General features: G+C 46.7%; 1 protein-coding gene across 1 annotated transcript in view; it reads right to left on the bottom strand.

Annotated features, from left to right (window-relative positions):
- Positions 1 to 5508: 5508 nt before the first annotated feature.
- The window catches only part of LOC147096203 (zinc-binding protein A33-like), a 45871-nt gene continuing 36605 nt past the window's right edge, over positions 5509 to 14774 (bottom strand). Inside the window, exon 7 of the mRNA XM_085975072.1 lies at positions 5509 to 8207. Coding sequence (XP_085831198.1) covers positions 7633 to 8207 — 575 coding nt within the window. The 3' untranslated portion in view covers positions 5509 to 7632. The remainder of the gene's footprint in view (positions 8208 to 14774) is intronic.

Genomic DNA, 14774 nt, shown 5'->3' with positions numbered 1-14774 from the left:
TTGACGCCTGTCAATCAATCCGGTTGCGGTTTTTGGGGTTCGTTTTCTGTGTCCTTTGGGGCCTGCCGTCCCCACGTGGTCTCAGTCTTGGGAACTGCGAAGTTCCCTCAGTTGGGTTGAGTCTGCTGATGCGATAAGGGCGCGGTTATGGATTTGTCCGGTAAGTCCCCTTTTCTTTTAGTAGAAATAGGGACAGTAAAATCTTTTGTTGGATACCTTAGGTTGTAGAGTGGAAACCTCGGGTTTTATTCTTCTTGTGGTGGTTTGGTCGTCGAGTTTCGTTGCGGCTGGGCTCGGTTGGTGGCCTTCGGTGTCGGCTTGGTCGTGTAAGGCTGTGGTTGCGGCCTAGTTGTCCTCGGTCGAGCCTGCCTTGGTCTTGCTGTTTGGCTCTATTCCTCACCGTGTCCCGATGGCTGGCTCTCTTCTGCGGCGCGTTTGGCCCCCAGTGTTATGGTGGGCATCCTCGGTGTCAGCGCGGGACGAGAAGAGAAGAAGAGCGAGCTTGGCTACCGGTGGGCCTACAATTATACCGGTTCTTCACCCCTTATCTGCGCGCCAAATCAGGTCGAGTTCTTTGTTTAATTTTGGCGTGCTTGTCTAAGGTGATTACAGTCATTCACCTTAACTGCTTTTGGGGTGGTTGTCTCCTTACTTAATGGCTTCAATGTCCTGACTGTCATTTATGAAGTTTAATTGTTTTTTCCTAGCTTGGTAGCTACTTTGAGCTGTTACCGATTATTTATGCAGAAAGTTAATGGCCTCAAGATTAGGTCTATCCTGAGTCGATCTGTTTCAAGATGAAGAATGCATATTCTGTGTTTATCTAGCTGTCTGACTTTAGAAATGACAAAGTCTTTCACCTGGAATACTGCGTACAGTTTTGGTGTCCATACTTAAGAAAGGACATACTTGCTCTCGAGTCAGTACAAAGAAGGTTCACTCGGTTAATCCCGGGGATGAGGGGATGGACATATGAGGAGAGGTTGAGTAGATTGGGACTCTACTCATTGGAGTTCAGAAGAATGAGAGGCGATCTTATTGAAACATATAAGATTGTGAAGGGGTTGGATCGGGTGGATGCAGGGAAGATGTTCCCGGTGCTGGGTGAAACTAGAGCTAGGGGGCATAGTCTTAGAATAAGGGGCTGCTCTTTCAAAACTGAGATGAGGAGGAACTACTTCACTCAGAGGGTGGTAGGTCCATGGAATATGCTGCCCCAAAAAGCTGTAGAAGCTACATCATTACATAAATTTAAAACAGAAATAGACAGTTTCCTAGAAGTAAAGGGAATTAAGGGTTACGGGGAGCGGGCAGGAATTTGGACATGAGTCTAGGTTCGGATCGGTCATGGCCCTGTGGGTAGCGGAGCGGGCCCAGGGGCCGTGTAGCCTGATCCTGCTCCTATTTCGTGTGTCTAATTCTGTTAGATTCAGGAGATGGTTCTGTGATAGTGGTTTGGCGGTTAGGGTCAGATCAGCCATGATCTTATGGAATGGCGGAGCAGGCTCGAGGGGCCGATTGGCCTACTCCTGCTCCTATTTCTTATGTTCTTATGTAAGTCCATGCATGCCAGGTTTCTCTTCAAAGCTTTGAATGGGCCTGCTTTTGCAGGGCCTTGCTTTTTAAAATCCTGCAGGCTTCTGTCACGAGGTTTCAGAAGCCATTTTCCTTTGGGTACCCTTTTTAATAAATTGTCCATTGAGGGTCCCTTTTATTGATAACTTTTGGGGAATGTGGGAATTTTGAGAACGCTACAAGCTCGTGACTGAAAATAGGAAGTTCTTCTCCACACAAAGCGTGATTAACACTTGGAATGGGCTCCTCGATATAGTGGAAGCACAAACACTGAAATTATCGAATAGAAACTGGAATGCTGCAATGAAGGGGGAACAGTGGAGTCCTCCTGGATGGATGAAGTAAGATGGGCCGAATGCCCATCCTGATCCTTAAATATCCTGTGAAGTCGCCCAATGTGCACTGATGGGTTAGGAAGAGCAACTGTGCCCACCTGTTGGCGAATCATCAGTACGGCATAGAACATTTCTACAACAAAAAATCACAAATACTGCAAATGCTGGAAACCTGAACCGAAGACAGAAACTGCTGGAGATGCTCAGCAGGTCAGGCAACATCAGGAGAGGCAACAGACAAGTTGATGTTTCGGGCAAGATAAAAACAGGTGGGCACCGTGGGTGCAGACCACCTCGGCAGCATAGTGTTCCGACTGGGAGGATCCCCACCCCAAGTGCCTCTCCCTCCCCCTGTCTCCAGAATCACTGGCACATCCATCCTATATTGCTAGCAGCTCCTACCAAAGAGAAAGTGGGAGATATAATTAAAGACTGAAGTCGATATTAAGGCTAGAGAGCTGTAAAGTGCCTCGTAGACACACCAGGTATCTACAGGTCTGTCCGTTTAACGTCAGTTGTGAGAAAGCTACTAGATTCTGTCATTAAGGATAGAGTGACTGAACACTTGATCAAACCTGAGCTGGTCAGGGAGAGCCAGGATGGCTTGTCATGTCTGACTAATCTAGTTGAATTGTTTGTGGAGATCACTAATAAGATAGACAAGGAATGTCTGTGGGTGTTATCTTTATGGATTTTCAGAAGGCATTCGATAAAGTTCCACGCTAAAGGTTATTGGTAAAAATGAGAGTGTACAGAATTGGAGGGAGCCTCTTGACTTGGGTTGGAAATTGTTGGGAGGTCAGAGACAGGGAGTGGGGATAAAGGGGAGGTACTCAGATTGGCAGGATGTGATGAGTGGTGTTCCCCAGGGATCTGATCTGGGGCCTCAGCTTTTCACCATATTTATTAATGACTTGGTGATGAAAGTTGTATCTCCAAGTGTGCAGATGACAGTAGGAGGGACAGTAAGTAGTGCAGATGGGAGCAGGAAGTTGCTAAAGGATAGAAACAGATTAAATGAGTGGGAAAGACTATGGCAGATGGAGTTTAATGTGGGCAAGTGTGAGGTCATCCACTTTGGACACAAGAAAAGATAAATCTGAATGGTGAGAAACGAGGGGCCGTAGAGGAACAAAGGGATTGGGGAGACCAAGTTCACAAATCATTTACAGCGAGTAGACAGGTACAAAAAGCAATCAAAGAGTCTGGTGGAGTGTTGGCCTTTATCTCAAGGGGGGTGGATTACAAAGGGGAGGAAATGATGCTGCAGTTGTATAGAGCGTTCGTCAGACCCCATCTGGAGAACTGCGCCCAGTTTTGGGCATCACACCTCAGGATGGAGGGGGTGCAGCAATGATTCACCAGAATGATACCGGGGTGTAAAGGGTTAATTACGAGGGCAGGTTGGCTTGTATTCCATGGGTATAGAAGATTGAGGGGTGACATGATCGAGGTGTTTAAAATGTTACAAAGATTCGATAGGGTAGAAACAGAGAAACTATTTCTGCCGGTGGGGGAAGCAAGAACAAGGAGACATAACCTTCAATTAGAGCCAGGCCATTCAGGAGGGAAATCAGGAAGTCCTTTCTCACACAAAGGGCAGGAGAAATCTGGAACGCTCTTCCCCAAAGGACTGTAGATGTCGGGTCAATTGATATTTCCAAGGCTGAGATCGATAGATTTTTGTTGGGTAAGGGTATATGGAGCAATGGCAGTAAATGGAGTTGAGGTACAGTTCAGCCACGATCTCATAGAATGGCAGAACAGGCTCGAGGGGCTGAATGGCCTCCTCCTGTTCCTGCATTTCTATCTCTGCACAAACGTGGCTCATAGAATATGTGAATTTTAATATTTGAAAAACCTGCCATGTAAATATATAATAAATGAAACAGGAATACATAGGGCTTGAATTTGCAGTCGGAGGCTCCCCGTACGTATGGAATCCCCATAAGCAAGAATGGGGATCATATAAAAAGCACATAACCAATAAAAAAAATCACATTTAAAATTAATTGAAATATAATTGAATTAAGCATTAAAAACAAAAATCAAAATTTTTGAAAAATAAATTTAATAATTTTAAGGGGCTAAAAATAACCTTAAATTATTTTACAGGTGTTTTAATGTTTAAATAATTGAGGAAAAATATATTTTTATATTCATTTAAAATGCTTTTACCAGGCATAAGAATTTCACGGGCCTTCGCTGGGCAGCAGTTGGGCAAATAGCCGAACTCTCCGCCTGGGGGATGTCTATTTCCCAGGAATGGCTATGATCTGTCAGGAAGATTCTTGACAGATCGCAAGTTCCGGGTTTTTGCGCGAAGGCACCGCAAATTCAGGCCCATAACATCTTACCCTGTAAACAAAGCATAGTAAATATAACAACTTGCCTTTATATAGCGCCTTTAATGTTGTGAAAGCTCCCAAGGCGCTTCACAAGAGCGATTATGAAACAAAATTTGACACCGAGCCACATAAGGAGATATTAGACAGATGACCAACAGCTTGATCAAAGAGGTAGGTTTTAAGAAGCATCCTAAAAGGAGAGAAAGGAGGTGGAGAGGTTTAGGGATGGAATTCCAGAGCTTAGGGCCCAGGCAGCTGAAGGCACGGCCGCTAATGGTGGAGCGATGGGAAATCGGGGATGTACAAGCGGCCAGAATTGGAGGAGTGCAGAGATCTCGGAGGTTTGTAGGGCTGGAGGAGGATACAGAGATATAGAGGGGAAAGGCCATGGAGGGATTTGAAAACATGGATGAGAATTTTATAATTGAGACATGGCTGTACCAGGAGCCAATGTAGGTCAGTGAGCACAGGGGGCAATGGGTGAACAGGACTTGGTGCGAGTTAGGAGATGGACAGCTGAGTTTTGGATGAGCTCAAGTTTATGTCGGGTGGAAGATGGGGGGCCGGCCAGGAGAGCATTGGAATAGTCAAGTCTAGAGGTAACAAAGGCATGGAGCAGGGTTTCAGCAGCAGATGAGCTGAGGATGGGGCGGATTCAGGCAATATTACGGAGGTGGAAGTACGCAGTCTTGGTGATGGAGTGGATGTGTGGTCGGAAGCTCATTTCGGGGTCAAATACGACCCCAAGGTTGTGAACGGTCTGTTTCAGCCTCAGACAGTTGCCGGGGAGAAGGCTGGAGTCAGTGGCTCAGGAACGGAGTTCGTGGTGGGGACCGAAGACAGTGGCTTCGGTCTTCTCAATGTTTAGTTGGAGGAAATTCTGCTCATCCAGTACTGGATGTCAGACAAACAGTGTGACAAATCAGAGACAGTGGAGGGGTCAAGAAAGGTGGTGGTGAGGTAGAGCTGGGAATCGTCAGCGTACATGTGGAACCTGACATTGTGTTTTCGGATGATGTCCCCGAGGGGCAACATGTAGATGAGCAATAGGAGGAGGCCTAGAATAGGACCTTGGGGGACACCAGGAAGAGAATCCATTGCAAGTGATTCTCTGGCTATGACTCAACAGATAAGAATGGAACCAGGCAACAGGAACTGATAACACCTGCTGGCCAAATGATGTACTGTGTCCCTAAATATAATTTGAGTTCAGGCCTGTTGAATCAGACACGACTACATATATGTTGATTAAAATCAATTGAAGCTTTATTTGCGAGAGACTTGAAACATGCCAGCAAAGCAGCAACATGTCACAGCAGGTAGAGGACATCGTACAACATTCCCGCCATAAGACAGCCTCACCTAACAGGGCACAGTGATCACAATGATTGTCTCTGTCCTGGGAACTACGCCAACCAAGGCTTCTTCTGTGGAGGATTCACCGTAGCTCTCCTCCTCGGTTCAGGCTCTCTATTTTTATACCCTCTCTTATCATTGTCCTGTGATTGTCAGCGTGTCTCAGCAGCTGCGTTCCCTGGTCCTTCCCACTCTTTGATTATCAGAAAGTGTCAACACAGATGTTTCTCTTCCTGCAGGACTTAGCACCCAAGTCCTTGTAGCTCCTGTCAATGGGTAACAGCACCTTCTCATCCCACCCATTCTTTCGTGTAGCTGCTCGGTCCGTCCTCACTGGGAACCTGGTCGCCCCCAAGCTTGATTCTGAATTGTGTCTCTTTAGGCACCGGTTTGTCTGTCCCTGGCACCCTTTCTACATTCCCATGCTGGCTTTACCTTGACCAACTAACATTCATGTGTCCCTTCTGTGTCAAGTCAATAAACAGCAAGTAATTCCCCTGGGCACACAATGTTAACATTGTTCTAAGGCACCATGGTTTGGAGATTATATTATCATACGTGACAGACTAAAGCTGAGAATTGACACCACTCATTGACAGTCATAGAATCTTACAGCACAGAAGGAGGCCATTTGGCCCATCGAGCCTCTTTGAAAGAGCTATCCAATCAGTCCCACTCCCCGCTCTTTCCCCATATCCCTGCAAATTCCTCCCCTTGAAGTATTTGTCCAAATCCCTTTTGAAAGTTACTATTGAATCTGCTTCCACTCCGCTTTCAGGCAGTGCATTCCAGATCATAACAACTCGCTGCATCAAATATCTCCTCATCTCCCCTCTGCTTCATTACTACACTAACAAACTTCATGAATTCACTTCAGCTTAGCTGCAGGAATCCCTGATTAACCCTTTCCATCCCCGGTCTGTTACATTCATATGATGTTAACTGGAGTCTGATCACCTATCAGACTGGAGCGGTCACTCTGTCAGACGGGAACGATTGTAAGGAACTTTGTTATAGATCCCAAACTCTCACATTACACACTCATCACAGACATGTTGTAAATAGAGAGATGCTTTAAATGACCAACAAGTAAACCCATGATCAGATTGCATCGCAAGTATTTCTACAAAGTATTGGATGTATATTGCAGTGACCTTACATCACATGTCAAACACAGTCAGTGAAGCTGAGGGACCTCACATAAAGATCACCTCCAGAGATATAGAGCAGAGCACTAAATACATGTAGAGAAATACATTCAGGACCACAGGGAATGGAATAATTATACAGACCCGATACACCATCAATTCAGCAGTTTCCAACATCTTACACAGGACATTATTCTTAAAGCAATGTGTTACAGTGTGTGAGCCGATTCTATCACTATGGTTCAGTTCATTGTTTACTGATACTCATACAATTTACTATTATAAACAGAAGCTGGGATCCTAAAATCAAACTGTTTTCTCAATCGCTGAGGCACTTGGTGATGGCAAAGGGTAGGTATCCCGATTACTGCAGTTATTTAGGGATGGACAATAAATGCTGGCTTTGCCAGCGACGCCCGGGTCCCATGAATGAATTATTTTTTTAAAAATTAATAAAGGGGGTGGGATTTTCCCAGATCCTGCGGGTATTTATCGGTGATTATTTGGGTGGGATTTTCCCAGACTCTGCGGGTATTTATCGGTGATTATTTGGGTGGGATTTTCCCAGACCCTGCGGGTTTTTATCGGTGATTATTTGGGTGGGATTTTCCCAGACTCTGCGGGTATTTATCGGTGATTATTTGGGTGTGATTTTCCCAGACCCTGCGGGTATTTATCGGTGTTATCGGGTGGGATTTTCCCAGACTCCTGCTCCACTGCCGGGACCTGGCAGTCACCGGGTGAGTCAATGGGTGGAGTGTCGGGCCGGTGCACCGCGGGTTTCCAATAAGCTTCAGGCTGCCTGCGTGGTCTCGCCGGAGGTGCCGAGTCTGGGAATATTGTGCCTGGTATAAGAAGCTGTTTTATTTTTTATAATAAAGGGGTAAAACCCTCATCCTCCTGGATTGTTACTGTCCGGGGACAGATTTTCAGCGGGCCTGTGTTTTTATCCCCATAAGTGAGAGATGGACTGAAGTAAGGATAGAGTTTCTCAGTGAATGTATCAGTGAAAGTGTAGATATGGGACTTGTTATCTGAGTTATAAAAGGACACCTTCCCTCCCTCATAATCCAGGCAGACTCGAATCTTTCTCGGGTTCACACTCAGCGCTAAGCTTTTCGATGATATGTCCCAAGCTCGGTATTTATTCCCAACTCTCAGCGCCACTGCCCAGAATCCGTTGCCTGGAGTCAGGTTGATTTGCCCGTTCCTGTTGATGGACTCCTTCGCCACACCCAGAAACCACTCAGTCTTGTTTCCCACCTCCACCTCCCAGAAATGTTTCCCTGATGTGAATCCCTCGGATCCCAGGACACAGGGACAGGGCTCAAATCTCTCCGGATTGTCGGGGATCTGCTGCCGTTTCCCGGTGTATCTCACGGTGCTCAGGCCCTCAGACAGGAGAAGGTAAGGACTGGCCGTATTAGGGTCCAAGGTGACTGGAGCTGGTGACAGAGGGACACAGATAGAAAGTTAGTCACTCACTGCAACTTTCACAGCCGGTTAGTGAGTGGTAAAATCGTCAATGAACCAGAATTAGAAATTAATTCAGCAGGGCACAGGGGAAACGGGAAGACACTGTTGGGGAAACGTTTTACCGGGTGGACACACCCTGCGGCGAGAGGGAGAAATAAACAGGGGGGGGCCAAAAAGAGCGACGGAGGACAGACACAGAAGCGGAAAGAGAGACAATGAGAGAGAGAGAGAGGGAGGGAGGCAGAGAGTGGGAGAGTATGAGAGAGAGAGAGAGAGAGAGAGAGGCACAGAGACGGAACGACAGAGAAGGAGAAAGGGGGAGACGGTGGGGGGTGGGGAGAGGGGGAGAGACAGAGATGGACAGGCAAAGAGAGAGAAATAGTCGGGCAAAGAGAGAGACAGACAGCGAGCCAGGCACCCAGAGAGAGATACATAGAGAGAGAGATACATAGAGAGAGAGAGAGAGCGCGAGAGAGAGAGAGACACAGACGAGAAGTGGAGAGAGAGACAGAGACACAGATGAGAGGGAGAGAGAGAGAGAGAGAGAGAGAGACACAGACGAGAGGGAGAGAGAGAGAGAGAGACAGAGACACAGACGAGAGGGGGGGAGGGACAGGCAAAGAGAAAGAGAGGCACAGAGAGAGACAGAGACAGGGAAATAGACAGAGACAGGGAGATAGATAGAGACAGGGAGATAGACAGACATGGAGAGAGAGAGAGAGAGAGACAGAGAAAGACACAGACAGGGACAGGCAGAGAGAGAGAGAGACAGGGAGAGACACACAGAGCGAGACACACAGAGAGACAGAGAGAGGGAGAGACAGAGAGGGAGAGACAGAGAGGGCGAGACAGAGGGCGTGACAGAGGGAGAGACAGAGGGAGAGACAGAGGGAGAGACAGACAGAGAGGGAGAGACAGAGAGGGAGAGACAGAGAGGGAGAGACAGAGGGAGACAGAGGGAGCGACAGAGGGAGCGACAGACAGAGAGGGAGAGACAGAGAGGGAGCGACAGAGGGAGCGACAGAGGGAGCGACAGAGGGAGCGACAGGGAGAGAGAGCGAGAGGGAGAGCGAGAGGGAGAGCGAGAGGGAGAGAGAGAGGGAGAGAGAGAGGGAGCGACAGAGGGAGCGACAGAGGGAGAGGGAGAGAGAGAGGGAGAGACAGAGGGAGAGACAGAGGGAGAGACAGAGAGGGAGCGACAGAGGGAGCGACAGAGGGAGCGACAGAGGGAGCGGGAGAGACAGAGAGGGAGAGACAGAGAGGGAGCGACAGAGGGAGCGAGAGAGGGAGAGAGAGAGGGAGAGACAGAGAGGGAGAGACAGAGAGGGAGAGACAGAGAGGGAGCGACAGAGAGGGAGCGACAGAGAGGGAGCGACAGAGAGGGAGCGACAGAGGGAGCGACAGAGGGAGCGACAGAGGGAGAGACAGAGGGAGAGACAGAGGGAGAGACAGAGAGGGAGAGACAGAGAGGGAGAGACAGAGAGGGAGAGACAGAGAGGGAGCGACAGAGAGGGAGCGACAGAGAGGGAGCGACAGAGGGAGCGACAGACAGAGAGGGAGAGACAGAGAGGGAGCGACAGAGGGAGCGACAGAGGGAGAGAGAGAGGGAGAGAGAGAGGGAGAGAGAGAGGGAGAGACGGAGGGAGAGACGGAGGGAGAGACGGAGGGAGAGACAGAGAGAGCGACGGAGGGAGCGACGGAGGGAGCGACGGAGGGAGAGACGGAGGGAGAGACGGAGGGAGAGACGGAGGGAGAGACGGAGGGAGAGACGGAGGGAGAGACGGAGGGAGAGACGGAGAGAGAGACGGAGAGAGAGACGGAGAGAGAGACGGAGAGAGAGACAGAGAGACAGAGACAGGGAAATAGACGGAGACAGGGAGATAGACGGAGACAGGGAGATAGACGGAGATGGAGATAGACAGAGACAGGGAGATAGACGGAGACAGGGAGATAGACGGAGACAGGGAGATAGACGGAGACAGGGAGATAGACGGAGACAGGGAGATAGACGGAGACAGGGAGATAGACGGAGACAGGGAGATAGACGGAGACAGGGAGATAGACGGAGACAGGGAGATAGACGGAGACTGGGAGATAGACGGAGACAGGGAGATAGACGGAGACAGGGAGATAGACGGAGACAGGGAGATAGACGGAGACAGGGAGATAGACGGAGACAGGGAGATAGACGGAGACAGGGAGATAGACGGAGACAGGGAGATAGACGGAGACAGGGAGATAGACGGAGACAGGGAGATAGACAGAGACGGAGATAGACGGAGACAGGGAGATAGACGGAGACACACTGGCACAAATGAACTAAGAGCTCAGCAGGAAAGGGTAGCAACATCGCTAGGATCAATGATCAAGAAGGCAAGCGACACCTTCCCAAACACTAGAATCACGGTTTCAACAATATTGCCGAGAAGAAACTTCAACAACAGATTAATCCAAGAGATAAATGCAAGAATAGAAAGAGACTGTGAATCAAAACATAACGTGCACCTGGCCCAACACCCCACCCTCAATGTGGAATGTCTTTACGACCGAGTCCATATCCACAGGAACCAAATGTCGGTCTTTGCAAAGGACCTGAAGGACGTCGCGTTTAACCGGATCCCAAAAAGACCCCCTCCCGATCACCAAAGACCAACGGGATACAGATCAGGACTACCACAAAGACCATCACCACACCAACCGGGAACAGAGAGGATCCCCACGCACAACAACAATGTCGGAACTGCACCACTCATGTACTACAGGGGAACAGGACCACCCCCAACCAGACAGAGGGAGATGTGCTCAGAGCACACACAACACCACTGGCAGAGGCAATCCACGAAGAGACATAATGCAGGCGATCAGCAGCATCCACTCCCGACTTATGGACCAGAATAAATAAGGACTAGTTGTTAGAAAAATTTGTAACCAATTATCCTCAGCATTTATAGACAATTGAAATGTTCTTTTTTCCCCATTTAGACACGACAAACACATTTTACTATTTATCATATTTTAACCGATCACAGAAAAAAAAAAAAAAATCAAGTTTAGCATGAAATCCTTATATATACCAACCTGGAATATCCAAGGTCTACGCTCTTCTATGCTTGGCATGAAGAGTGAGACCCCAGAGTTCCTAGATGAGATTAAAAATCTAGACATTATCTTTCTACAGGAAACCTGGTGTAGAGGAGAAGGACACACTGGCTGTCCCATTGGGTACACAGAGCTGGTGGTCCCCTCCAATAAATTGCTAGGAGTAACCCAGGGCAGAGAATCTGGAGGCATACTGATTTGGATCAAAGCAGAACTTAGGAGTTGCATTGAATTTGTGGAAAAGGGCGAAAACCACTTATGGCTAAAAATTAAGAGGGGCATCATCTCCAGCAGGAAATATATTTTCATTTGCACACTCTATATCCCCCCGACAGATTCCCCGTACTTCAAAGAGGACACCTTCTCCAACATAGAGAGGGAGATTATCCAATTCCAGGCCCAGGGAAATGTGTTAATATGTGGGGACCTCAACTCAAGAATGGGAGAAGAACCAGACTTCACCAACAATCACGGGAATAATTACATATTTGGGAATAACCATTTTGATCTCCCTTCCCATCCACACAGGCATAACTGCGACAAACAGACAAATACTAACGGAAAACAGCTACTGCAGCTCTGTCGAAGCCTGGGTCTGTACATTGTCAATGGTAGGTTATTGGGAGACTTCCTAGGAAGACCCACCTATTGCTCACCTCTTGGCTTCAGCACCGTAGACTATATGATTACAGATCTAGACCCATCCTCTTTCAGAACATTCACCGTCAAACCGCAAACAACATTGTCAGACCACAGTCAAATTACTGCATATCTTGAAAGGACAGAAACAACCAACACAGAAACACAACCCAGTAAACTGTACAACATTAAAAAAATCTTACAGATGGGCCAAAAACAGCACGGAAATATACCAGAAAGCAATTAGCAACCAAACAACTCAAGCTCTCTTGGACACCTTTCTGGAAAATACATACACACACAATAAAGAAGGCGTAAACCGGGCAGTGAATAACCTAAATAATATTTTTGATAATCTGGCATCAATGTCAAACTTGAAAGTTCGAAAGAACAAACCCAAAACAAAAAACTACGAAAAATGGTTTGACTCCGATTGCCAGAACATGAGGAAAAAACTCAGAAAAATATCAAACCAAAAACACAGACAACCAGAAAATGAGGAATTACGCCTTACTTATTGTCAGGCACTAACACAATACAAACGCACACTCAGAACCAAGAAAGAGCAGTATATTAAGAATACACTCATCTCCATTGAGGAATCCATTGATTCCAATTGTTTCTGGGACAACTGGAATACATTACACAAAAAACAACACGATGAATTGGCCATTCAAAATGGTGACACATGGGAAAACCATTTTGAAAAATTATACCAGAAAAACACACTAAGCCCAGAGCAATACCAAATATGCGAAAAACTGGCAAAGCTAGAATCTGCCATAAAAGATAACCAAAACCCGATGGACACCATAATATCTGAAAAAAAGCTAATTGAAAAACTCAAGGACCTGCGACCAGGAAAGGCTTGCGGGGCAGACGGCATCCTAAGCGAGATGATTAAACACACGGACGATAAAATGAGATTGGTTATACTGAAACTCTTCAACTTGGTTCTGAGTGTCGGTTACTTCCCTGATATCTGGAACAAAGGACTCATAACGCCCATATACAAAAGTGGGATAAAGGTGACCCAAATAACTATCGAGGCATCTGTGTAAACAGTAACATGGGAAAGGTTTTCTGTAGTATCATAAACAAAAGACTTATAAACTTCCTTGAGGAGCACAATGTCTTGAGTAAAAGCCAAATTGGATTCCTGCCAAACTATAGAACATCAGATCATATCTTCACCCTACAGACCCTAATTGACAAACACGTCCATCAAAATAAAAGCAAAATCTACGCATGCTTTATAGATTTCCAGAAGGCTTTCGATTCCATCTGGCACGACGGTCTATTCCTGAAACTTATCGAAAGCGGGGTAGGGGGAAAAGCATATGATGTAATTAAATCAATGTATACAAACAACAAATGTGCAGTTAAAATTGGAGACAAACAAACAAAATACTTCCCACAGGGGCGGGGGGTGACGCAGGGCTCGCCAATCTCACTGACACTCTTTAATATTTACATAAATGAATTGGCAAAACTACTTGAACAATCTACAGCACCCGGCCTCACCCTATATGAATCCAAGGTTAAATTCCTCCTCTCTGCAGACAACCTGGTTCTGCTGTCACCAACTAAGGAGGGTCTACAGCAGAACCTGGATCTGCTGGAATCAGTCTGTCAGACCTGGGCCCTGACAATAAACCTCCAAAAAACCAAAGTCCTCGTGTTCCAACAAAGATCCAGACATCAGGGACCCAAAATAAATCTCACACTAGGAACAACTAAAATCGAACAAACCATTAACTACACATACTTGGGCATAAAAATCAGCTCTATGGGAAATTTCAAACTGGCTGTGAATGAACTGAAAGAGAAAGCAAGAAGGGCTTTCTACGCCATTAAAAGATCAATCCAAATAGAAATCCCAATTAACATTTGGCTCAAAATTTTCAAATCAGTAATTGAACCAATTGCACTCTATGGCAGTGAAGTGTGGGGACCGCTAACACAACAAGAATTTGCAAAATGGGACAAACACCCAATTGAGATCCTACATGCAGAATTCTGTAAAAGTATCCTCCGGACTCAAAGGAAAACCGTAAACAATGCATGCAGGGCAGAACTAGGCCAATTTCCACTAATAATTACTATCCAAAAAAGAGCCACCAAATTTTGGAAACACCTAAAAATGAGCAACCCCCACTGCTATCATTACGAAGCCTTGAAATGCCAAGAGAGGACCATAAAGAATAACTCCCTCAGTCAACTAGTCCTGGGACTCAGTGAAGCAACCACTAACACTACTAACAATAACCAGCCCCAGGACAGTGACATCATAGCACAGAGAATTCGACCCAACACAATTGTCACTAAACAAAAGGAAAAATACCTGTCATATTGGGCAGAAACAACAAAAACCCAAAGCAAACTCAATTGCTACTTGGCCCTAAACAGACAATACAACATGGCTGAGTACCTGACCATGGTAAAGGATAACAAACTGAGAAAAACCTTGACAAGGTACAGACTTAGCGAACATAGCCTAGCGATCAAAAAAGGCAGACACAGGCAGACCAGGCTGCCAAGAGATGACAGGATATGCTCTCACTGCAGTCAGGGAGTAGTGGAGACAGAGATGCACTTCTTCACAGCCTGTGGAAAATATCAGGGCATCAGAGAGAATTTCTACCAAAAATTCTCACAAATATGCCCTGAATTCAGAAATTTGAATGACGACCAAAAACTCCCATACCTACTGGGGGAGGAGAGAAGCTGTGTAGCACTGGCGGCACACTATGTTACAGCTTGCCATGAACAGAGGGACAACCAGTAAACCTAAGAAA

This window comes from Somniosus microcephalus, unplaced genomic scaffold, assembly GCF_052327205.1.
Source record: "Somniosus microcephalus isolate GS21.2 unplaced genomic scaffold, FLI_Smic_1.0 unresolved_chr1, whole genome shotgun sequence".
NCBI classification, from domain to species: Eukaryota; Metazoa; Chordata; class Chondrichthyes; order Squaliformes; family Somniosidae; genus Somniosus; species Somniosus microcephalus.
The sequence above is the reverse complement of the archived record's forward strand: the minus strand, read 5'-3'. Positions and strand labels throughout refer to the sequence as shown.